Genomic DNA, 25,918 nt, shown 5'->3' with positions numbered 1-25,918 from the left:
TACGGAGTCGACAAATCTCAACACGCCGCAAGGGAGACATTTTTCATATAGGGCCTAGGCCTTGTTTTGTTGTCTAGATTTCTTATAGAGGAATCGAAGTTTAGAGACCGTGCATCGCAATAACCCCCATTTTGCCCCTGGACACAAAACCAGTTAGACAAAGTAGTGTCGCGCGTAGTATTTACGCCCCTCAGCTCATGCAAGTATTTATATCCAAATAATGAAGTACAAAGATCCTTGAACGGAATATTTTTCAGGGAATACAATTAAGATTTCAAGAGAACGAAGTTTTGTATCTGAAAAACAAAAGAAAAAATCACTTGCCGGACATTTCTCTACCTGTCCTCTAAGGGGCATAGCCAGGGCGTTAGGATTAACAGAAACAGCTCTTATGGTATGTGCATCACTGCGACCAGTAAACAAGACGTCCACAGAATGCAGATTGTGCAAACCTTATGAGTTGACTATCTGGCATTGGTTTCCAGGCATTTAGGTGTTTGGGTTATCCATATAAAGGAAACCAAACAAAATAAAAACAAAAATCCAGCTTTCAAAACTATTTACAGTGTTAAAAAATGAGTATTTTCTCAGAGTTTGTTTTCTTTTCTCTAAATATTTGGGCACGTAAACGTTCGTAGCAGTGAGTTTGCATGAATGGATTTTAACGTCAGTGGAGTGGGCCTGTGTTACACGTGTTTAGGCCTACTTGATCTTTCGGGTACCATATTCAAAACTGTGGAATGGTAGGTGAAAAGATCAGAGCTACAGATATAGACCTGCAATAAGTTAAATTCAGGGCCAAAAGCTCAAAGAATTTGGGGCTTCAGCAATTTTAATATTTCACAGTGGATCAACACTGCGAAGGCATCTCTCACTAATTCGCACAGGACAACAGACCAAAAGGACTATGTAAACAGGTGCATTTGAAAATGACCGTTTATTTCCCTTCAGTCGAAAATAAATACTTGTGTTTGTAAAAGTAGGTTTTTACTTTAAATCAGTTAGGTACATACATGTATATGTACAGATGCGGATTATTTGGTGTCAATCTAAAGGATTGGAACAAGAAGTACAGATTATTTCAAAACCAAAAGATAATGTAATAATTTAAACCATCTCTAGGGGAATTTAAAATTAATCAACATATTTAACAATGTATTGATGAAGTTGATAATTTCCTGGAAACAGTCAGGGAGTCAGGATTGAAGGGCATGGGAATTGGGAGATGGTAACTCGCATCACAAATGGACTGTTATATTTGTGGAGCAAGTTTCTGCAGGGTGCACCCTCGTATTTAGGCCAGAAATATGTCCGCCGAGCTCATGAATAAAAGTTCTACACTCAAAATATTCTATATTAGAGGGTCCTGAGAGCCATGGAAATGGGGAATTGAAAAAATATGAGACTGAACCTCTGGGCCGGACTCGGCGCTTCCAATTCTGAGCAATTTGGATGCAATCGAGTCCGAAAGTGGCACTATTTGAGCCATTTTGCAGAGGGGTGGTTTTTCAAAATGTCTACTTTTCTGGACAGGGACATTTTCTTCATTTTAGGGTTGGTCTGCTTCTGGTGAAACTTTCTCAAAAATTCATTGGTCAACCCCCCGAAAATTGAAAGGGAAATGAAAGAGGACATGTGGAACATCATTTTTTCTGTGCAGCCTGAACACCTGTGAGAGGTGTATGCGGATTAATCACTGCTGTCTAAGGAATTTATTTGAAGGGGTGCACCCTGCAATGTCCCAACATGATAGCGGCTGAAAAAATACATGCAGCAAGCAAGGGACTCAAAGCCAGCTTCGTCTATTTCTTGTAGACGCATTTCCAGCCGCTGCAAAGTAACTAGGCCACGGTCATGGCTTCAATGGCAAGGACACTCTACAAAAGAGATTCCAAGCTTCAGAGACGGAACGAATTCCCATACTTAGTACCACTTAATTTGCAGTATTGGATTGTTGGGCTGATGTAAACTTTGCTTGAAAACAATAGCACACACTAAAATGCAAGCACTTTTCAAACAAACTGAATGGGTCATCCAGTACAAAGAAGAACTGAATAACAATAATTACGGCAGAATCTTAAGATTACAAGAAAAAAAATCAGTTTTCGCAAAACAGGTAATAATGAGGTCGGCATTAAGTACAAGTATTTCTTAAGACCATCGAACGTACAAAAAAATTGTCCCAATAAAACTATGATCATAACACTTCGTTATTACAAGTTACTTCCACTGGGAAATAAATTGAAATACAACTTCAAAGATAGACAGCCAACCAAATGGAATTATTGACTAAGAGTGTTGTGGTTAATTAAGCTACCGTAGTTTATTACAATGCACATTGATTTTTATGCATTTCATAAGACATGCATAAAAATACTTGTTCACGCAAAACTAAGTGGGAAAACTAGGACCGCACGTAATCTAAATGACAAGATAATCTTTACAGGCGTAAGTTCAAGAATTGGTTTCTACAAAGCACACTTTTTGTCAGGTTTCAGTGCAATCAAGGAATTTGCGTCTTTGAAATTAAACAATTCTCTCATAGTTTACGCTTGCAGTCAGCTCGTATGACTTGGATTCTGCTTCCTTTTATATTTAACAAAACCAACAACCAAAAAACATGATAATACATGTATCAAATGAAAAGGTAACAACAAAAATGTAGAAAAAAATTCAAGAGAAACATTTCAGATAATTTGGTCGTTCTTTTGTACAATATTGCAATGATGAAATCTAATTTATGCCAGAATTCTGATGTCTTTAAACAGCAGCAAAACCTCGCCTGTAGCTATTGGAATTTTGGTTTTAGTTTCGTTGTTTTTAATAAATTGGGTTTAGCATTCAACACTACAAAAAAATAACACGTTTTGACACAAGGCGCAGGTTTCTGCTTCAATATATACATGTCCATGCAGTTGGGACATGGGCGTTGCTCTACCTTCTTTACACAGAATATGGCTCGCAATGCCCCCAAAATTACATAGTTCTTCATCACTTCCCAATAAATTCATATCCTTTGCACTGTTTTATGCATCTACATTTTATGGGTGTCGGATCGTGATGACAACTAGCACAGAAAAATTGGAAATTTGGTCTTTGTATCGGTGAACTTCAAGAAATAGTTTTGATCTAATATATCTCCCATTTCCTTGAAATATAAAGAAACACACAAAACAGGCTGCAGGGAAATGAGCGGGGAATGGAGAGGGTGACATCCCGCAGCTGATACCCCCATCCCATTGGGTGCCGACAATTCTCTGTCCCCTATCCTAAAATGAATGAGAACCTTGCACAAGTGCAAGTCGCAGTTCAACTGTTTTGGTGCCTAACCCTGCCCCCCCCAAAAAAGTCTGTGCATCCAGGTATACCCCCCCCCCCGAAAAATCTGTACACCCCAGGTCCACCCCCAAAAACTCTCCACTTCCCTGGTGCCCCCCCCCAAAAAAAATCTGTACACTCCAGGTGCCCCCTAGGCCACTTAAGCAAGCCAGCAGCAAGTCCATAGGGTTCTGACCGATGTTTACAGTGTATTGAACCCATCTCAAAGTATCAACTTCACTTAATAGAGTGTGTCAACCTTCATTTGGCCACAGCGTCTTTGATATTGAGCTGAACTGCCAAAAAATTCAGAAGACAAAAAAAGTGACCTTTTATTTTTTAAATCTACGGAAGGGTCCACATCTGTCAAACCGGGAAATTGAAGATGAGTTAGATGGAAAATACCACTACAAAATAACTGTAAGATTCAAAATTCCAAATAACAAGTAGAGTCAGAAATAAGAAGAGGGTCACTTGGACTCCCTGTGGAAGTTGAACACACAAAAAGCCCAACACCACAGTCCAGCATGGAGCCGTAGGCAACAATCATTACAAGTAACGTTTAGGCCGTTTACTGCCTACAACATTCTCACAGAGAGGACAGATCAGTTGATACCTCATCATGTTACGAAGCTTAGTAACTTGAGTTGCTCATAGTTGTCGCCTCAGACATTTTGTTCCGGCGTGTTGATGAGATACTTTTCTTAGATCCTTCGAGGTGGTCAGTTTCAGAAAACTAATCAGTCCAATATCACGATACTGGATTAGCAGGACTTAAACTGTTTCTACCTCCGTGACAAGAGTCAATACTAGTCTTGAAATTAAAGCCAGTCAGTTTCTGAGTTAAAATCTCAACCCACCAAAAAGATAATACACGCTGAATCTTCCTTCCTCTGTGATCAACCGAGTCCCATTACAAAAAAGAGTCCTTTCATTTCTCAAACCACACTGAAAGTATTCTCTCATAAACTTCTAAAAATTTACCAAAAATATTCTGACAAGAAAAATCTTTTAAAAAGGGTGATTCCCACAGTCCCAGTCATCGGACTAGTCCTTGCTTTTTTCTTGGACTGAATGTGCTGGAACTAGCACGAACTGCGCCACACAGGGCGTTTTCTCACTTGGGCCCTGGTAAATAAAAAACTTGTTTTGTTAAGGAGAGATGTCAAAAAGAATGTCACAATGACAAAACTTTAAAAAACCTCCCAAAAAATCAGGTGGTGACATCATCACGATGTAACCCAAACATTTACATATAACACATTTGGATTTGTTTTTGTGCAAAATATCAACCCACTGGGACAAACGGTTCCAGAGATACAACCCCGGAAATAATTCGACTGTGTGTGTTTATCGCAGGACAAGTGTGACGTCATCATGACGGATATCTTCTAGGACCATCCTTGGATAGTGGTCTAAGTATATGCCAAGTTTGAGGGCATTTACTCTTACTAAAGTGCCAAAGTGCAGAAGGACTACTGAAACGACAAACACCAAAACACCGCTGTTAAAATTGGATTTTTCTTAATCATGATGTTACTGTTCTGTGGGATATTTCATTTTGTTCAATCTGATTTCATGACCTGAAGCGTGTCTCTCTTAAACCTATTAACACCAACTTGTGTACTTTGGAGAAGGTCTTTACGTCGAAACATCCGGTCTTCTGACGCCGGCCATGTTTTGACTTATTACTAAATCCCCCAAACCAATATCCCTCCACCATGTGCATTGACGTGTATAATACGCATTTTTCGCCCTCTTAATCCCAATGTCTTCTCAAAAAAACACTACAGACCATCTGTAATCTTGTTTATTGTTAGAAATGAAGAAAAAGAAAGGTATTTTGAGGGGTTTCTGTTCCTATCCCTTCAAACGTGTCCTATACTTCACCATTTCCAACCTGAAAATGAAAACAATAGCTGCTTCCGCAGTGCAGCCGAAGCAGCTAATGCTGTTGTACATGTGACATATCACTGCGAGAAACAACACACCTGTATTACCGTAAGCATTTCCAACAGCAGAAAAGACACAGTTTTAGTGTCACAAGCATATCAGAAGTGTACCAAAGTACAGGCAGACAGCTCACGACACCGACTTTTCCATCAATGCCATCTCAGAGTAACAACAGCCCTCCAGCCGCTGACTTTTTCCTCCATGTAAAAGATATTTCAGCAACTCACACAAACCTCTCCGATAAAAAAAGCAATGTTCAATCTGCACTTTTCAAGTGGTTTTGTAGAGCTTAAGGGGCCTGATCAAAATTCAACATTTCTCTAAACCAAAGTGGGCTGGAAAGTGCCCAGCATTAAGACAGCACATTACTTCAGACGTTTACACAAATGTGGTCATTTTCTTGTAAATCTCAACAAATCTGTGAGATGTCTCACGGGCCGTTTCTCATGACTAAAGACTCGCAATCCGATTTGCAATTCGTCCCACTTGCTTTAATATAGTAAAATCCCCTGGGTTGGGTATTACGAGCTGCCATTTCTTGCCAAGATGAGAAACAAATGTCAACCGAACAAAATATGCTTAATCTATAGAATAATGCATCACATCCAGAAAAGTCAGTGTAAACCAATTTCTTGAACTACACAAAATTGGTTACGCAGCCTTCTGAAAGTGACAGGTGTTTTGCACAAAACTTTTGCTATTTCTCGGACACAAGGGGGGAACGATTCATTTGAGGGACCCGAAGAGTCAACCAAAAGGTTATGCTTGTTGCGGACATGCATAAACATGTACAAGAAAACTGGCATGTGGTGTAAACAATTCCCAGCCGATGATGGCAGATATTGGAGGATGTCCAAGCCGAACACGTTAAAAAAAAACAGGACCACTGACTGACTGGTTAGTTTGTGCTGTAACCTTCGTCTGGTCCATCATCATCACCGGTCACAGTAACTCACATTCCTGGCTCCCAGCTGCACAATTCGATACAAGTACCTATTAGTAACCAGTGAAACAACAAGCCTGGTATGGTGGTTCAGACTAGTTTAACTAGATTAGTCCATAATTGATGAGCGTGTTCCGCACCTAAGTAAATTAAGCTGTGGTCATATTAACCACTAGTCTTCAACAAACTTACTTCTTAGAGTGAACTTAGAAGTATTACTGTCATCAAGTCTATCACAAGTCCAGTCACAAGTCCTCTCATGAGATCAGTCACAAGTAACAAGATGAACAGAGGAATGCTTTTGTAACAGTTCATTGGAATAGCTTGTGATTTCTTTTAAGATCATCTGGGTAACTTGCGATGGACTTAATTACAATAACAGAACGCAGTGTTAGGAAACACCAAGTCCATCAAACGACGAACCCACAACATAAATCATGCACACTTTATATGTCAATAGTAAACTCTAATTTTGAGCTTTTTCTCATCTCACAAGGACTTCTAAAGTACTTTTCAGTACTAAAGACTCGACAATGCAATGCTAAACCCAACTCTCTAGAGGAAAGTTGAATTTGGTGACATTTATATTCTTTTAATATCTTTTTCTTTTGCAGGTTGGAAGACATTTTCATTTGGTTTGGAGATCAAAGTAATTTCCAAAAGTCCATTTTTTGGTAACTAGGTTTGCATCAAACATTGTTACAGACAACACATCAATACTGTGATTTTTCTACAAAAGAGTTGTACATTAATCAAGTCATAGCAAATTATCAAACGTCCCTCACAAGTTAGTCACAACATCCAGTCTGCAGACAAATCACATGCTTCTAAGATGACCAGGAAACTTCTGAGCTGTTTTCTTGCTAAAAAAAAACCTCCTGATTTGGAAATTAGACTCACTACTGACTGAATTATAGCTCAGCCAAGTTGATGAGGGCAAAGACTTCTCTCTCATCAGCATCAGATGAAATCACCTTTCAGAGCTTTCTTTCTACGATTACAACTTTGTCTTCAGCTGCGTCCTTCCCAGACAGATCTCCAGTGTCTTGGGACACAAGTCATGCTTTATGATGTACAGGTTCATGCATTCATGCCTGGAAATACCACATACTGTATACCAGGACATTCATTTGAGAGCTTGCTGTGAAAACAAGAACACATTATAGACCACCACTTTATAGGCCAACACATGAGCCAATTAAATAACGGGTGCACCTGTGCATGATAACCACTGAGGAGGCGTTTGCACAGTACAGAACCAGAACAAATGAAGCCACTGCAACTCATTTCTTTTCATTTTGGACCTCCGAAGATGGCTACCACTACATAGCACACAACAGTTCAAAGTTTTCAAGCAGGATCAGGCAATAACTAGATAATTTGTGAGTCAAAGTTACAGGAAAGTTTTTATATTAATTCTTCTGCATAAAGGATAATTGAAAAAAATGAGTCCACATGGGATGGGCTACAAGAGTCAAGATATGACAGTCAGCTGTGACTGAGATCTCGGGACTCAAAAAATTGGCTTGTCATCGTGAATGTTTCAGCCCTCCCAAGATGGCACTTTAAGTGACTCAACTCTCAAACTCAATGCACTGTCCAGACACTATGCAGAGATCTGTGTATAGACCTGTCATATGAAAATCAGCAAGTGAACTACCAATTGCTTATGGAATGTATGCAAGAACTGTGTATGTTGAGGTACATCCTACTCAAGAAAGCCACACTACATACATGTATGTGTACATGTATGTAGCAAATTTTCATCTGAATGTGCACAGTGTTTTTACCTTTGCATCACAAGAGCTCAGGGCCTAGACCAACAGTCATTCAAATGACAAAGTTTAATTCGGGTCGTGGGTCTAATTGTTAAAGTCTGGTTGACCGACAGTGGTTGCATGGGCAGTAAATGAGACTTGTACCCTTCCATGAGTTAAGATGGTCACAGCTTTGTAACATAAGACCCTCAGCTGTGTCTTCTGCAAGGCTGGTGCCCAGTGCCAAACTATAGTTCAAACTCTGCATCTTTCTAATTCCAAGGTCTCCGTAATATGACTCGACCACAGATCTTACCTGATATAGTACAAACCATCATCAAATTGGTCAAACAATGGTTGGCAACTCAAAATGCATCAGATATCATAAAACAGGTTACCTCTTTATCACCCATCTCAGACAATCTGAAAAGTCCTTTAAAATTCAATATTGGCAGATTTTGTAGGACTGAGGAAAGTAGAACCCAGTCACTGTTACTTTGCACAGGGTCGGTGCCCCTTGAAAGATAAAAGACCAAAGAATGCACTACGGGTTTGTCTGCACATTGGTCACTCAGGAGGCTTCACTTCCGGAAAGTTCTAAGCAGAATTTCCCAAAAGAGGTCAACAGCTGCTGGTCATCAAAAGATTCTGGTCATAACTGTCATCAAAAATAAGATTCCAGTTGTACTTCTTGACCACTTAGCTGGGAATGTGATTCAAATTTTATCTCTGGGAAGATAGTCAAATGGCCAACGGCAACAGTCGTCCACCTTGACCCTTGCACAACAAGAAATGCCATCGGACATGCCCTGCAGCAGAGGTTGTCAACATCATGTTCCCCATCTCTTCAGTATATCACCTTGAAGGCATCTTCTTTGTAGGTGTACAGGATGACAAAGGAGACACTGTGGACAGAATGGGAGGAGATGACAAAATGACAGATAACAGCATTAAAATCTCCTTGGATTTGGAAGGATTCTTGTTGGTAATAAAGCCTGATGGTGGAGCACAGATGGAAATCCGGAAAAACCAGGGGAGTTTATTTTTTCTGCATCTGCCTTTTCTTTTTTTAAATGAGGAAACCGTGATGTTTCTACAAAGAGAGCGAGATACACTCAGCACCATGAATAATGTTTTAACCTCCTTCACTTACCCGGTATGACTGTTGATGTCAGGAACTGAATCACAATACGGGAGCAGCACCGGGTACCTCTAGCTACACGTAACTTTACAAATTACTCACGGAGTTCATAGACCATGAAACAGAAAGGCTTTGGAATATCTTTGTGTGGAAACTCTAAAAATCACCAGACAGCATAAAATGCAACCCAGCAGATTTCATGTTTATGTGCATTTTAGCGTGAAACGATAAGGCTATACGCCACATCCAAGCTGTGCAAAGAAACCTTGTGGAATAAACATGAGTTGGTCATCTGAATTTGACTTTGGTAAGATCATCCACACTCTTACATTCACCATCAGCAATGTACCTACACAGACAGGGCAGTAAGTTAGTTTAATAAATATGATTTGAATCAAAACAAAGGATTTGAATGGAACAAAACATCTGCCATCCTTGATTACTTGCTATGCGTATGCATACACTACAGATACATGAAGGCCTCAGAAAAGTGTATTTGCCTTTCAAAATCTGCCAAACCTGAGAAAATTATAAATCTGTTGTAAAAAAATTGCAACATATTTGCCATAAAAATATGTCAATGTTGAGTCACATCCCATGTTTAAAAAAAAAAATATTTTTATTATTATTATTAAATCAATTTAAATAGGCCAACTCTCCCCCTCCCCAGCCTTTCTTTTAGCATCATGCAGAATGACACAGAAACTCGTGAAAAGCTAAGTAGCATAAATACCAGGGACAAATACTGCGGGAGTACTGCATTATGAATCAATCCTATTATGGAGGCAGGAACCAAAGTGGATAGCCCAGCTCTGCTATTGACAAGTAAAGGCTGTGTGTGTACTGATTTGACATCCGATGAGCTTACCCATTTTCAAGTTTGAGTTTCTGTAGCACGTAGCAGATCTCATCTAATGCCTTCTTGTACTTGATATGCATCTCCCGCAGTGTAGACACACTGGAGGCATAGTTGCTCTCGCCATCAAACTAAAAACAGTCATATATTAGAAATGTTTCATAAACATGTACCTGGAGTTTCTCAAAAATGACGCAGTTAATGATGATATACATCCCTTTCTCTCTAATGACAAAAATGATAAAGAAGATCACAAGTATAGGGAAAAAGGAGACTCTCATCAAGTAGGCACGTGAGGAACAAATTATTACCCAGACTTCCAGTCATACTGTCACTATCGTAGCGCTGTGCGACTGTATGTTCTTGGTCTCCAGTAACAATGAACCAAAACAAACATGAAGATAATCACGTCACAAGGCAACACATTTGCGATGGCTTGTAAACTTTTGATGCTACCAAGACAGAGAGGATCATTTTTTTAAAGAGTGGAAACAAGAACTGATATTGGAAACAAGAAGAGAAGAGGCACTTGATAACACAGTGCAAGGGTGGATGGGGGGAAGGCAACAGGGCCGTGCCTCCCCTCTTTTTAGAGAAAGGTGATATATTGGAACTACAAGTATTTCATTTTTGTCCCACAAGAATTTAAAGAGCCCACACCATTTACCCTCAACCCTCAATACCGTGATACAAGGTAACATCAAGAAATTCAAATTGCTTTGCCCTGCCCCCTCCCCCCCAAAAAAGTGGCCCCACCTGAAAAGTTGGCTCTGGATATGCCCTTGACACTGTGTAGGATTCAGTGGTTACGTACAGACAATTCATAACAACTGGTCTGGTAAGCTACGCACGTATTGTGGAACACAGAAGCATGTGGGCCACTATTAAACAGGCATACAACTTGGACTTTTGACAAAAAACAAGGAAATTCCAATCTTTACAAGACTTTGTACATGTACAGAATTTTTCAATTTTCTATGGCATAAGTATGAAGTGAAAAATGAGGAAATCAGCTGATTCAAGGAAAAGTTGCACGCCTGAAAAAAGTGGTTGAGAGTGTCTTGACATTCTCAATCGCTGGCTGGTACAGGAATATCGGGACTGCCTCAATTGTGTAGAAAACACTGCCCTGCCAGCACCATTAATGGTTGTATAAAACTACCCACGTTAGATAAACTTATGAGACACGTGTCTTCAAGAAATTCGTCAATTATGTCAGACCAATTCCATCCTGCAAATGACCAATTCCATCCTGCAAATGACCAATTCCATCCTGCAAATGACCAATTCCATCCTGCAAATGACCAATTTCAGCTAATGAAAACAGAAGAGCATTACAGATCCATCTGTGCTGATTCGACTCAAACCTTGAACAGTTTTTATCCAGGTGTAATTTGTAATGATCAAATGTAATAATAATTTTAGTACAGGATTTATTAATTTTTACATTATGACTGTAATCTCTTTTTTTCTATCATAATTTTACTCATCTTATCTCATATCTAACGAGACCACTCATTGGCCAGAATATATGTGGGCATTCTCAGCCTGGTACACAGGTTAAAATGCCACAGTTTATCACCCTAAAGCATGGTTTTTCACCCTCAGAGTAAAAAAAAAATATAATCACAAATACCCCGTTGTATATTTTTACTATGTGGAAAGTCCTTCAGGTTTTGCCTCTTCACAGAGTCAAAAGTCCCCCTCCCTTTATGGAGGTCAATGCTCTGTGTGTCATGGTTATAAAAGATAAACAGAAGTTTGTACTTGGCAATTTTAGTTCAGTTTGGCTGATCACAAAAACTACTTTGTATTGACAGTCATCCAAAGCATTCCCCCAAAGAGTTTTCCAGTGATTAATGCATGAGTTTGAACTCCACAGACACCATCTCCTCATCCAAAAGGCAAACGCAGCTGAAAAACGCTATCATGCTCAACCAAACTATTACTGCAAGCTTAAAATTCATCTGGGTCTACTTAAACAACCACAGTTTACATAGTCGTGTCCACGCTACTGCTAGCCTAGTTTATCAGTAAATACATCTATCCAAAAAGAACATCAAAGCGTGTATCTGACATTTAGCAAAATCCCTTCCCAAGACGGTTAATTCCCTACAACTTTACAGAGGCGAAGCCGCCTTTAAGTCTTTATTCGTCTGTAATTCCCATGGGCTGTTCCCAATCACCGAGATGGATTACTTGTAAAGTCAGCACCACTCTGTAAAATAAATTTCAATACTTGAAAGACAATGACTGCAGAGGACTAGCCACTTCAAGGCAGAAACAAACAGACTCCTTGCAATTCAACTTTAGATCTCTGTCACATCATACATATATGGAAGCAGTAAAGCATCCATCAACTGAAGACTACACCTTAATAAAAGTCAAAACAGCAAAAGTAGTGACTCTATTAAAAATGCATGTTGCATAAATGCCAATGAGGCTTTCTAATGCTACTTGTTCTTTCCGTTTAACCCTGTATTATGCTAAGCAATATTTCTATGAAACATTACTTTTCCAAACTCCTCTGGGTCTTCAAAAACGTGGAGGTTTTCAAATTATTAAAACAACACCATCTTAGTTCTCTTTCTTACACACATTCTGAGATTCTTTCCACGGCCTGACCCACCCCAAAAAACCTACAAACGAAACCCACACATTTGACCCTCACAGCTCTCGAGGGATTCACATGAAACGGTTGGCATCAATGCTGACTTGGGTAGATTAGTAACCTTGCACAGTATTGATGTGTTTGATACATCTGAATAAATCCCCAGCGCCTGACTGGACAATTGCCGATCATGTGTCACAAAGCTTTTGTCCCAGCATACAGTGCACCTACACCACAAGAATACATCACTCCATTCAACAGCTAAATAGATCGACTGATGTTCCATCCATCCATCCATTTCTGATGCCACACTACTAATAGCACCATGAGAAAGTTCTGAGCCTGTAGGTGCATGATACAGAACGGCAGGCAAGGATTTTTTCAGGATATATTCAGGCACTGAGAAAGTAAAAAAAAGAGCGAAGAACAAGTCCTCCACACATGTGACATTGTTTCACTGACATTTGTGCGCTAACTTTTTTGTCGTCAGCTTATTGGCCTAGTCCTGAAGTACGCACACATGCAGAATGCAATGACTGTCAGCACGTGTCAATATGCACATAATTAAACTTCAACCCATGTTACAGGTCAATGGAACAACCAAGTGCCAATGGTCTGTCTCTAAAAACACATTAAGTGTATTTTTCTAAATCTCCAAAAGTTTTGATAATTTCAAAAATCTGGGCAGGTTGGAGTTTGTAAACGTAACTTCCTTTAAGTGTTTGAATATCTGTTTGCTGGTAATAGCCAGGGCACTGACATGAAAGGGTCAAGTCTTCTTCCACATGGAAATTAAAAACTTCAGCCCTGACTTTGGTAAATGTTTGAGTAGAAAGTTTATCATGGAAAGCAGAAACTTGTTTGAGAAGCGAATACTTAATCAGCAATATTAGGATAGGAAACATCCACAAGCTAAACAATGTAGCTTCCAACCTGCGCATGGGGACAACAAATTCCTTGAATTGATGCATTTTCCTAGATCTTTATTGGCTAACAGCCAAGCTTGAGAGCGGAATTGGAAGGAGTCACTAATTTTTGTGATGCAAGTTGTGTTCAGTCATTGTAATCACATAAGTTGAGTTTTTAGCCAAAAAACTCGACTTATGTGATTACAATGACTGAACACAACTTGAGTCACAAGAATTAGTGACTTATTGTAATGACTTAAGTTGAGTTTTTCAGCTGAAAAGTCTATTGAAGTCACAAATATTTGACCACAATACCAAGAAAAACAAGAGAGAAAGTCATTTATTGGCATTTTGAAATTTACATAGCTAGATTATTACATGTACATGCTGGAACACTACATTTTACTCTTGACAATAATAACATGAACTATATAAACCTGCACTGTACATGTAAGTCATTGCAAAGCTTTTTGCAGAGAAGTTTACTTTTATTTTTGAGACTCAAGTTTTATTAACTTAGGGACTCAAGCTGTGTCATTTGCTTGAGTCATTACAACTCTGCTCAGGAGCCTTCTGAAAATTTGCACAGAAAAAATTGCAAACATTGACTGCGAGTACTTTGATTGCAGTGGGTGGAGTACTTTGGTTGCTGAGGGCGGAGTACTTTGGTTGTTGTGGGTGGAGTACTTTGGTTGTTGTGGGTGGAGTACTTTGGTTGTTGTGGGAGGAGTACTTTGGTTGTTGTGGGAGGAGTACTTTGGTTGCTGAGGGCGGAGTACTTTGGTTGTTGTGAGTGGAGTACTTTGGTTATGGGTGGAGTACTTTTGTTGCTGAAGGTGGAGTACTTTGGTTGTTATGGGAGGAGTACTTTGGTTGTTGTGGGTGGAGAAGTTTGGTTGTTGTGGGTGGAGTACTTTGGTTGTTGTGGGTGGAATACTTTGGTGGTTGTGGGTGGAGTACTTCGGTGTGGGTACATTACTTTTGGCCAAGGTACATGTTTAGAAGTGCATGCAATGAGTAATATTGTACACACTGTGATCAATCTAAACACTGTCAAACTTAGGTGTCACAAATTGAGTGATTTTTTTGAAAATTCTCAGGAAATATGTAATTACTCACGTCTAGTACAGCGACCATGCTCTTCACTACAGCCAAAGGCAAATCCACCTATCATGAGAGGTGAGAGAGAATTTCAGGTCAATTAAGTGTATCCAAAACTATGCTAAAAAACTGGCATATAAACCTTAAAAGATCAACATGCAATAATTAGTTTATCATGAAAACCTGCAGAGTTTGAAATCAATGTGATTCATCAGACAAAAATCAAGGTCAACTTCGTCTCCGTCTCAGGCTTCGTTCCCAAAACCAATCCCGATTGTGGGCCTGAAGCATTTAAATTACATTAGATTACTGTAATTTTTGGCTTTCTTGCATCTTATTTGATGTTCTGTGGCACTATTAGACTAATTAGTGCGCTTACAGCTTCAAAGTCAGCTAGTAAAAAAAACAGTTGAAGCCCGAGACGGAGTCGAAGTTGAGTATTGGAAAACGGCCCAGGTGCCACCAGTACTGTGCCATGTGCAAACTGGAGATTAAAACTACAGAGAGGCATTCAACATGACAGAGACTCAGTCTCAGATGAATAACAGAGACAAGTGCAACTCTGTGAGATATCAGAACTGTTTCTTGGAACAATAAACGGATCACGAGTACATTATTTTCTGATCAAGCCGGGCACAAGTAACCCACTGTAAAATTAACAGCCAGTGGCAAGGGGTGAAACTTTGACGAGAGAAATGTGAGGGGGTTCTAGCAAGATTACAGGTGGGACTAAAAACAAATGAACCCAGGTTCATTTTAAACTTTCAGGGTGAGTAACGATGGGAGGGGGAGGAGGGAACAATGACACCCACTGGGGGAAGCAAAAATTTCTCACATAATTACTCCATAGTATATTACATGTACATATGGAAAAGGGAAGAAAAAATTTTTTTTTCAAGGAGCAACTGTATGTGCAAATACTCAAACAGCCGCAACTAGCCAATGACACTGGTCATATGCAAGGATGTTATGTAATCTATTCCATTTACATATGTGTTGTTATTTGTTTCTCCACTATTTGCACGTATGCGGTGTGTCCTTTCTGGGCCTCCTTATGTACGTGTAGAATGTACAGCTCTGCTAGCAATTCCTTCAGTCATTCCACAGCACCGTTTGGTGCAAATAGACTCTGGCTTGGAACCAACTTCTCAGAGTTCCCTGGGGCTGATTCTGGCTCAACAGAGAAAAATTTTGCTCCCCAAAAAGATCTGCTTCGCAGTTCTGCAGCACACGGTTTGCCCTAGCCCAGCTTTTGCTTGATACTTACAGCAACAACTTCCACTTTGGTCTTGGATGTAATGCACTCCAGCACTGGTTCAATCTTGGATTGAATCTGGGGAAATTGACAAGTTCATTAGAATTACAATGGCGCTGTTAGAATTACAAAAGGAGCAATCTGAATTACAAGATGATATTTGAAGAGGTAAACTGGGTTGGAAACTGAGTCTTAGACTGCTGATTGACACTTATGTTGGGAAAAGGTCAGAAGTTTGCATCCTGTTGTGATCAAAACAGGCCTGCAATTTAGCATGAAATAAAACTCAAAGGCAATTTAAGTGCATTTATTAACTTCTGTTGGGGAGTTCTGGCATGGGAATAAAAGGCACAGATGAAGTGGCTATTTCCAAAGGCTTTGCACAGGCTCATCTGAAAAACATTACATCCTTCTTGCATGAACTTCTCAACTTGTCAGAAAAGTTGGCTTGCCTGTTGCCAAGGAAAACAGGCCTCATCCTGATTACTTAACTGTGGGGGAGGATGGAATGCTCAACTCGATGGCAACCAACAAGCCTTTCACTAAGGCTTGTTGTGTAGCATTTGTCCACCTTCACAATCTTAGGCGCATCAGTAAATTCCTCTCTCACAATTCGCTTTCAGTGTTAATTCAGGCATTAGTGACCAGCCATCTGGACTATTGTAACAGTCTTTTGTATGGTTTGTCAGCAGAACAGATAATGAGATTACAGCAAGTCCAGAATGCTGCAGCTAGACTTCTTATGAATACATGTACACCCAAGTTTCAGCACATAACACCAATACTGTATCACCTTCACTGGTTACCTGCTTTGTACAGGATCAACTTCAAAATCATCCTGTTAACATACAAAGCCATCCATGGTCTTGCTACTAGATACTTGATGAATCATGACATCATTAAGAAGGGATCTAGGTATTATTTCAGGTCAGCAAGCAACGGTCCTTTGTTAAGTATACCCTAAAGGTAAAATGCAACCCACACTTGGTAACAGGGCATTTGCCGTGGCTGCTCCGAAATTATGGGATGCCTTACCATGGCATATACGGTGTGAGCAAAGCCTTGCCGTTTTCCAATGTAAAGTAAGAACGTACCTGTTTAATATTGCATTTGCACAGTGATATTGCACTGCAAGAGTCTTGATTTTATTAGTTTTATCTGGTAGGCTTATTATTATTTGTCCTTTTAATGTGGGTTCAGCTGTGATTCGTTATTTTAGTGTCACCGTGTCTGATATAATTACTTTTCTTTTAGCGGAGGTAGGGTTAGAGGTGTTTGTCCCCGGGAAAGATCGAGACATCACCTATGCCAGCAGGGTTACGTCTGGGTAAAATTATTCTCCCTGTTGGTGGGACAGACGTATCCCCATACTGTGGTTTGGGTACTAGCGCGGTGACAATCATTCATTCATCCCTTCATTTCTTAAATCAATTATTTTTTACGTCAACTTGTACTGCGCCGTTGATCATTTTTATAGAAACGGCGCTTTATAAATTGTCAATTATTTTTACTATTACTATCAACCACACCTAGCCACTACCAATCAGCTTGGAAGTGGCTTCCAATAGTTGTCCATATCTCCTAATGGAGAAAAACTCAAATGCTATTTCTTTTGAGTTACTTCATAAAATCTCAAGAGGGAAATTTGTTGCAAAGAAATTGGTGAACAGCAGCTTTGGCTGTATCTTGTTTATCCATGTGTGCCTGGATCCCTCACAATGAGTCTACAGGTCATTCTTTTGTGAGTTTTTTTTCTAATGATTTTGTTCTGCTTTGTAGGACAAATGGAAATAAATTGAGCTCTTTGATTTAATGCATTACTGTGTTTGGCATCCTGAGAAAAATGACATACTATTTTTCACTCAAATTATATGGCAACTTTTCCTCTAACCACCTTTCACAACTGACAAAAATGAAAAGTGACTCAGACTAAATCTGCTCTCTTGTTAAAGCCTCTGTACCAATTTGCAGATTGGCAGGGTCAAATAATATGTGAGGAGTGGTGTCACTCACAGGCACATTCGTTATGAAAGGGGCATTCAACGGGTCTGCTCACGGTCTCAGGAAAAACAAACCTCTTCCTTTTTCCATGTCCAGATGTGACCAGATCAACCAGACACATCTGGTGTATTTTTTTAAGTTCTGCAAAGAGCAGAAACGGATTTTCAATTTGATTGCATTACTTGCTTTGACATTCAAATAAAAACAGCAATTTTGTGGGTATAAGAGCAGTGCCAGCTCTATTGATTTTGAATGATGCTGCAACATTTGGTTAAAAGCTTGTATATTTAAAAGTAACTCTAGTAACTTGGTCTTATCTTGTTGAGTTGGGTCTATAATTTGGGGGATGGGGGAGGGGGCACAAGTGTACAAAGGAAGATGAAAGGGGTAACAGGGGCCGTGGTCCCTCTCAAAAATGGAGTGACTTTCTTATGTACAATAAAAGGCATTGGATTTTTGGTGTGCTTCATTTCTCCTGCTTCCAAAGGTGTGTACAATGTCCCAAAATACAGCTTCACCCCTCAGAGAGGCCATAAAAAGTTACAAAAGAATACTTCAAAATCCCCCCAATTAAAACAACATTAAAAAACAAAAACAACTCTGGCCTCTCCGCAAATTTGGTTCTGGATGTGCCCTTACAAGTGTGCTGGCCTCAGAGTCATGCATGCCCAAGCCATTTCACCAGATTAGAAGGGTGGAATTATCCAAGAAGCACAGTTGGCACTGTGTCTGTAAACTTCCGGGTCCTAAGAGAATGCAAGGACTCAGGAAGATGTAAAAACATGCCTCCCACACCAGTAAACATCCATCCATGCTTGTCTCACAAACCTCCGGTAACGAGGACATTCCTTTGATCTCCTGTGTTTAAGAAAATGGGGGACATGCTCCTTTTTCCCCGACCATCATAACTCCGTTCAGCTGGTTTTTTAATGGCAAATCCCTGGAGTGTTCTTCTTCATTTTGCACAAACAACCCTTGCCCTAATATGCCTCAGAAACTTTTTTTCACAGAGGGGGAAACACTGTGTGGACAAGTGCAAGTCCACACAATGTCTTGTGATCCTACATGGACATTATATGGACTTCTTTTGTTCGAAGGTTTACAACCAGGTACATGTGCGGTACACTCATTATCATAGTTATTCCTTAATGGTAAAGACACCAATGATTCCTCAAAAGACCCCTTGGCACTGTGGCTCGCAAGCCTGAAGAAACCCGTAGAGAGGAGACGATGAGAAGTAGTTACTGGTTTAGAGGTGAGAGGAAAACTCCAGAAGAATATTCTGGGTGAAACCCGCGGAATCAGGTAGGGACTGAAAACCCAATCCACAAGTGGACTGAGCTGGCAATTGAACCCCTGCTGCAGAGGTGGAAGGAGGTAAAACCAACAACGCCAACCTGACTTGTGCACACCAACATGCATGCACACTTAGGAAAAGTTTCCAAAATCTTTCATGTCTCTTTCTGAATGTTTGATTAGGGGAAAACTTCAAACTAACTCGCATGACACTTCATGCGAATGTGCATTAATATAAAATGCAGGGTACCGGTGTGTTTACCAGCATTATGAAATTAGCACTGGTGCTCAGGCAAGTAGAGCTTGAAATGATACTTTTGCCTAGGGCCTACAGAACGCTTAATCTGGTCCCCACAGATTTGGGGTGTTTATTGACTACAAATTTTTATAAATATCTGCAAAACAGTGACTGGCCTGCCTCAATGTGCTGTGTGCCACAACAAACTTACGAAATGAATCAAGGTTTCAAGGAAAAGGTGGCATGCTACTCATATTTTATAGATGGGACGAACAGAAAGATTAGCATAAATGACTGAGGAATCAGGCACTGATATAGCATGTCTTGCCAGGTGGGCCATGACGCCCAAAGAGTTGTCCAGGTCCCCTGGGAAATGTAAGAAGAATTGATTTGACGACAGAAATAGCCGTGTTTATTTGCTGCTGCACCCTGGGGCAAGGGTTGCTACAACCACGGCATAATACTCAACAAACACCGTAGCACGGTGGCTGTTGACTGAATACCTGAAACGAGTATGGCAAGTATTGTGTGGATGTGTGCAGTCCACACAGCCTCTTGTAACCTCGTCTTGTGTCAAAAACGCCTTTCACGGTGCTGCGATCCGATATCCCTGTAGTGTGTGGTCCATAATGCGATTCACTGTTACAGCACCCTGTTTTTGAGGCATACCAGCCACTTAAGGCATCTTGGTTACATCGCTTATGTTGCTCACAAAATTCGGAGTGAATTTTGTCCCTGCTTTATATGTAATTCACTGTATTTCCCCAAATTCCGCGGGATCAACCGCTTCGTTTTAGCCTCACACTGAATTATTCATATACATGTAATTCATGACGTCACTCAACCGAGAATGGAAAACAAAAATGGTGTCCCAATCTCGAGGTCTGAAAATTTTCACATAAAATGCCATGTTTAGTGGTTGTAACATGCTTTTGAGACAGGCAAATAGATTATATTTAAACAACTACCCATGTTAAGCTATTTGTTGAGAGTTCATCCTGTAAATTTCCAGTTTGGGAGACAAATTGGCCAAATTTGCGATGCTAAAGCAAGCAAAGACATCATATATCATAATTGTACTTGTGCACAGTGGCATCTTCAGTGGGGGGAAGACGCAGGGGCAAATTCCGCCCCTCAACAGATTTTTTCACTTTTATTTTCATTTCATTACTGGTAGTTATCAAAGTTTTATTTTAATATTTACTTATCCAATAGCACTCAAACCCTAATGAAACAACACTATGATATAGAAGCTGGGATTTTGGGACCCCGAGTAAGGCTTTTGATATTTTTTCACCCCCAACATCATGTCATATAAGCCTAAAGCTGCATTTGCTTTTGAATTTGCCCCCAACACCAACAACTGGATACGCTACTGCTCGTGCAATGCGGCAAAATTGTGAAAATGGTTCAACTTTTTCTCTACTCTGCATTCATTACAAGTTCTTGGCTGCTGCCTTTGACTAAAGAGATTATTTTAAGTGCTTTACTGTAGGCGTCTGAAAAACCAAGACAATCCTCTGATAGCGATTCGTCTGATGAAACCAAGAATACTTGTAACCCTACAGTACGTGGATGTCTCTTGCTGGGAGGTCCACACTAGGTACATGTATGTCACACCAACACGCATGCGCACTTGAAGAAAAAGTTCAACAGTGTTTAACGTCTCTTCACTATGAGACACAGAGCCTGACATGAATGAACAAAAATATGCAAAGAGTTGAAAAAGAATTGGAAATTTTTTCTCACCTGAATATTTTCAGCTTTCTTTTTGGTTAAAAAAACCCCTGAAATTCTGAAAAGCTTGTGGACTTGCGACATCTCTAATGACTAGATTATCAGAGGTTCCTCTGAAATCCTTTGGGGAGTTTTTGGAGGATTGAGGAGGATTGGCCAAAGTGCATGGCTTATTGTGAAGGATGCCATGCATGAAAGTCGAGGGTTAGACCTTGTGTTGTTCTTGCTCAGTCATGCATAAATTTATACAGGAATTGCCAGAGGATTTTGAAAGATTGTGGCAGTAGGCACACCTCCAAGTAACATTTTTCATGAAGTTTTGGAGGATTTCAGAGGATTGAGGGAGAATCCAATTTTTTCACCCCACCAAATTGGAGGATTCTGGAGGATTGAGGAGGGTCCCTAGCAAAAAGGGCCGAGGGAGTTTGGGTTAGTTCCAGAAGAATACAGTATGTTGCCATGTTAAAACAACATCAAATGTTCACTTGCAGAACACATGCCATATTAAAGTTGTGACTGGATCCAACAAAATGAGTCTTAAGCCCCCTCTTATCAGTAATGCTGTTTCCTTTTGTATTAGCAGGAGAAAACTGAGCCCTTTGCTTTGATGTATCACTCAATTTGGCATCCTCTGAAGAACATTTACGGGTGAAGGACATTGAGGAATCCTATCGATTTACACTGTGTAAGACTCTATTGAAGATGTTCAACTCCAAAGTGGCTCTGATGACATTACAACTCATTTTGTCGGATTAAGTCGCATTTCCGTGTCTGTGTCGAATCAAGCTTACCCTTACCACTCGTTCATGCCTCTTCCTGGCACTGATCTCGGGTCGGGGGACAAAGGTCACATTGTAGTTGGTGGCATTGCTGGTGGGGGTTGTTTCCAACATGGCAGGCTTGACTGCTGCTTGCTGTGCGCCCTCCAGTGTTTCTCTAGGGGTAAATCGGACAGCCGGTGAGTGGAGAACTGGGGGGGGGGGTTGAGGTCTCTTTTGCAGTATTTAGTAGAGTCCATCAAAAGCCAGTCACAAACCATCCGGTCACAAATGGAATCATAAGAAATTCAAATGACCTGTGACAAAAGCATTACTTTGTCATTGCTCACACTGTTACTTGTGACTGGTCTTAGGATGGACTTGAGAAAACTCTTCGGGAAGGATTTGTGACTGGACTTGTGATGGACTGGATCAGAACACTGACCTTTTCAATATCAAACCATAAAGTGAGGCACCATCCCAAAACATGCTGTTAAAGTCCAAAAGTGTATATGGGTAATTCCAGAAATTAGGGGTCCAAAAGTGTGACATGTTCGTGTTCCTTTTACATCTGACCCTTGTTATTTGACATGGAAATGTCACTAGAATTAATACATGTATTAGTGTATTACCGGAATTAATACATGTAATACATGAATTACTACTTGTTTGGCAGGTGATTTGCATTAACTCATCGCTGTTGGAAATCAGAAAATGTGTTCTAAACTTACAAAATCATATGTCAGATGTGACAGGGACACGAAAAAAAATGGACCCCTCATTCCTGGAACTACCCATATCCTACAGTATGTTTTTTTGTCTGTTGTTGGCATGAGACTTCAAAGTCCAGGGTAAAGATCAAGACAGAAGGACGATTAGAGGAGCCTTTCACCATGGGCCCGGTGGTATCAATCCCTGTGGCCCAGAATCGCATGTCATTCACGTAAACAGATGGATTGGGTTCCAACTTGATTCCATGAATTTTACTCAGTATATTTGTCTGGGCTTTTCTTCCTTCCCCCTATAAAATTCAAATTTCTTCGCATCTAATCTCTTCTCATCATCCCTGCTGGTTTCTTCGGGCTTGCAAGCCGCAGTGCCTCGGACTCTTGTAAGGGGATCCTTAGTTTCATAACCACGTTAACGGCCATTTGACACACTTGCTTTGGAGTCACAAAAAGGCAATTGGCTTACGTTTTGTTTGCGCTCATCATCTGATGTAAGGTCCACACCAGTAGATGAAAATCAACTTTGCACTCTGTGACTTGCTTCTCCTTGTCAAAGAAGCGAATCTGTGAAGTAAACACCCAAACTGCCAAATTCCATTGCGTAACAATGTGAAAATTGGACAAATTTCTCACTAAGAAATCTGTAACAAAAAAACGAACAATTTCTTGCTGGTTGAATATGATAGATAATTTTACTGTTCCACATGCAAAATAGAGTTGGAATCTAACTATACTGGAAAGTTATCACATGCCAATCAGAAATCAGTTACATTTCACTTCATTAAGAAATACCCAACAAATCATGGTCTCCAGTTCAGTTTAAAGCTAATTAAATTGAACTGTGACAAATAATTTCAGTTGTCAGTAATCATCTCTTGTTAATAGAATAACTGTGACTGAGTAGGGAACCGACTTGCAACTGACAAGCACTTGACTTCCAATCAATTGATTACAACTTCACAAACGTGTACATGTTAATATGTACAGAACAATACTACGACTAATCAGTCATCGTTCTGAAACTTTGAAAACAATTATCTCTGCTGCTTCTGTGAGCTCAGCTCAACCAGTAAAAAACTGGGAAAGTTTAGAATCACTACTTGGAAAAGTCAACCTGAGATATATTTGCAATGCATGAGGAATTTGGCAGTGGGACTGCTAAAGTCCCAAGTGATGGAGAGAAATGCCACAGCACTCCAATCATGTAAATTAGGGGCTTGAAGGACAGGCAGGGGCCGTCGATCGGCTGCTGGCAAATACCACCAAACACGTCAGCGCGCCAATGACACACAGAGCAACAAGGACTCCATTAATTTTTATCAGAGATTCACGTCAATCGGCTTGACGCTGTAACGATCACGGTAGGTTTCAAACAGATGCCACAGTAAATGAATTCCACAGGAAAAAGTTCAGAGGAATTCCTGCATTGTTTACATTTTAGAAGTTTTGGTTTGACCTTTCTATTAAATTCAAATCAAGATTTATAGTTTAATACCCAGTGTTTCTGAATGTTTCACAATATACATATAGGAGAAGCATGTTCTGACATTGCTTGCATCAAAGGGAAGACCCACAGGGCCGTTGCTTGTCCTCTTGGTCTATAACCAACAAATTTATGCAATGTTGCACAGTTACAAGCAGGCTCTTGCAAGTCATGGAGAAAGCTCTATGTAGCAAAAGGCTAAAATGTAATCCCTTGAGACTTTACAGAAGGCTCTGGAAAATATTCAAGGGGATTTAGTTGCTAATTTGAAAAAAAAACATGAATCGCAGGTACATTTTTGGATAATTTGGACAGAGCTGCATGTTTCACCAACACAATATTTGTGTGAATACTTTTTCCCTGTAAACATGGTAAAATAGCAAAAGAACTGTTGATAGATTACTTCTAAACCAACTCAAAGTTCCACCTAATTTTCTCGTATTTTTTTATATTTTGCTTGATAAATTATGATTGTTAATCAGATCGATCACAGAGTGATGCTAAAATGGACATGACAGCTTTTTGATGTGGATTACAGCAGGCTAACCCTTTCAATGCTTTCATGCAATTTTGATAAGCAGAGGTTAAAAACAACTGTGTTTGTGCTTCCATGCAAATATCTTTCTGTGAAAAAGGAAATATTGCTCAGAAATTCAAATATGACCCATTAAAGAAATTAAGTCGTGGTAGCAGAATGACAAATGGGCATAGCCTTGCATTTATACAAAATAAGATCTTTCTTTACCTTGAGGCTCTAATTTCAGGAAAATTACAGGACGTCATGTTACACTGAACAATTCGGTATTCGGCAATGCTTAGTACTTTCTTGAATGGTTGATTTCTACTTCCGTAGAACTTTCTAGCACTCATTCAAAACAGTGCCCCTGCACGCTCTGTATTTGTGTGCCTACTTCTCTAATGAATGCAGATGGTAATGAAAAGAGAGGCCTTTGATGTAGTTGGAATTTACAAAATAAAGGATTTTTCATTATTAAATACACCGTATTGTAGGCCTATCAAAATTTGCTTAGCAAATTTGTAATTTGCGCTGCATTCAAATCGCATCACTTAAAAGGTACAGTGCATAATTTGGGCAATAGGATAAAAGATTCATTAACCAAATTACAATCAAAGTGGAGCAGAAATGAACAACTTTTCTACTTACATATGAGCAAAGCTTACGTGAATTGTAAACAGTGATTCAGCAAAATATGTTATTATAACATTTTTTGGGAGGACAAAAACAGACTTGCATGTACATGTATCAATATTTAATCCCCCTCAATTGTACTGATTACACAAAATATCACAAATTCATTTGACACTAACTTCATATTCATTCCAATGAATTTGAAATTTTGGGTGTCTTGCCTATTTTTTCCATGGAATTGCCCACAACGGTCGTCCTTTATATAAAAGGCAGGGGTTCATAACCTTCAGGTAATAGTGAGTGTTGTATTAAATCTTTTTGAACAAGTTTGCTGGTTTTTATGTAACTCAAAAATTGTGGAGGGCCATGTACAGAACTCTTTTTAAAAAAAGTCCACATATTGGAGACTTTGGGTGGCAGCAGACAAGCCAGTCCTTTTTTACGGTACAGCACATGCTCGGAACAACGCATGCAAGCTCAAACCAGCGTGCACATGCTCATAACTCAGAACTCAGAAAAGGAGCCAGTACATATTTGCCACCACCAAACATCTTGAAGTCTCCCACCGTTCATCTACACAGAGCCACAACATGCTAGCACACATAGGACACACAGAGGGCAGCAGCCAACCAGCCAAGACCCGAAGACTACATGTACATCCATGATTGAGTCACAGAGCTAGGT

At 39.9% G+C, this 25,918-nt stretch overlaps 1 protein-coding gene across 2 annotated transcripts in view; it reads right to left on the bottom strand.

Annotated features, from left to right (window-relative positions):
* Positions 1–918: 918 nt before the first annotated feature.
* eif2ak4 (eukaryotic translation initiation factor 2 alpha kinase 4) overlaps positions 919–25,918 on the bottom strand; it is a 74,862-nt gene continuing 49,862 nt past the window's right edge. Inside the window, exons 33-38 of one of the 2 annotated variants that reach the window (XM_022237271.2) lie at positions 23,068–23,165; positions 21,907–22,051; positions 15,856–15,921; positions 14,607–14,654; positions 9,981–10,099; positions 919–8,876 (exon numbers count right to left, since the gene is read on the bottom strand). In XM_022237271.2, coding sequence (XP_022092963.2) covers positions 8,819–8,876; positions 9,981–10,099; positions 14,607–14,654; positions 15,856–15,921; positions 21,907–22,051; positions 23,068–23,165 — 534 coding nt within the window. In that variant the 3' untranslated portion in view covers positions 919–8,818. The remainder of the gene's footprint in view (positions 8,877–9,980; positions 10,100–14,606; positions 14,655–15,855; positions 15,922–21,906; positions 22,052–23,067; positions 23,166–25,918) is intronic. The other variant, XM_022237272.2, reaches the window with a different exon arrangement.

Source organism: Acanthaster planci, linkage group LG01 (assembly GCF_054643075.1).
Source record: "Acanthaster planci isolate LZ-2023a linkage group LG01, COTS_SCS, whole genome shotgun sequence".
Classification (NCBI taxonomy): Eukaryota; Metazoa; Echinodermata; class Asteroidea; order Valvatida; family Acanthasteridae; genus Acanthaster; species Acanthaster planci.
This window is presented reverse-complemented; position numbering and strand designations above follow the sequence as displayed.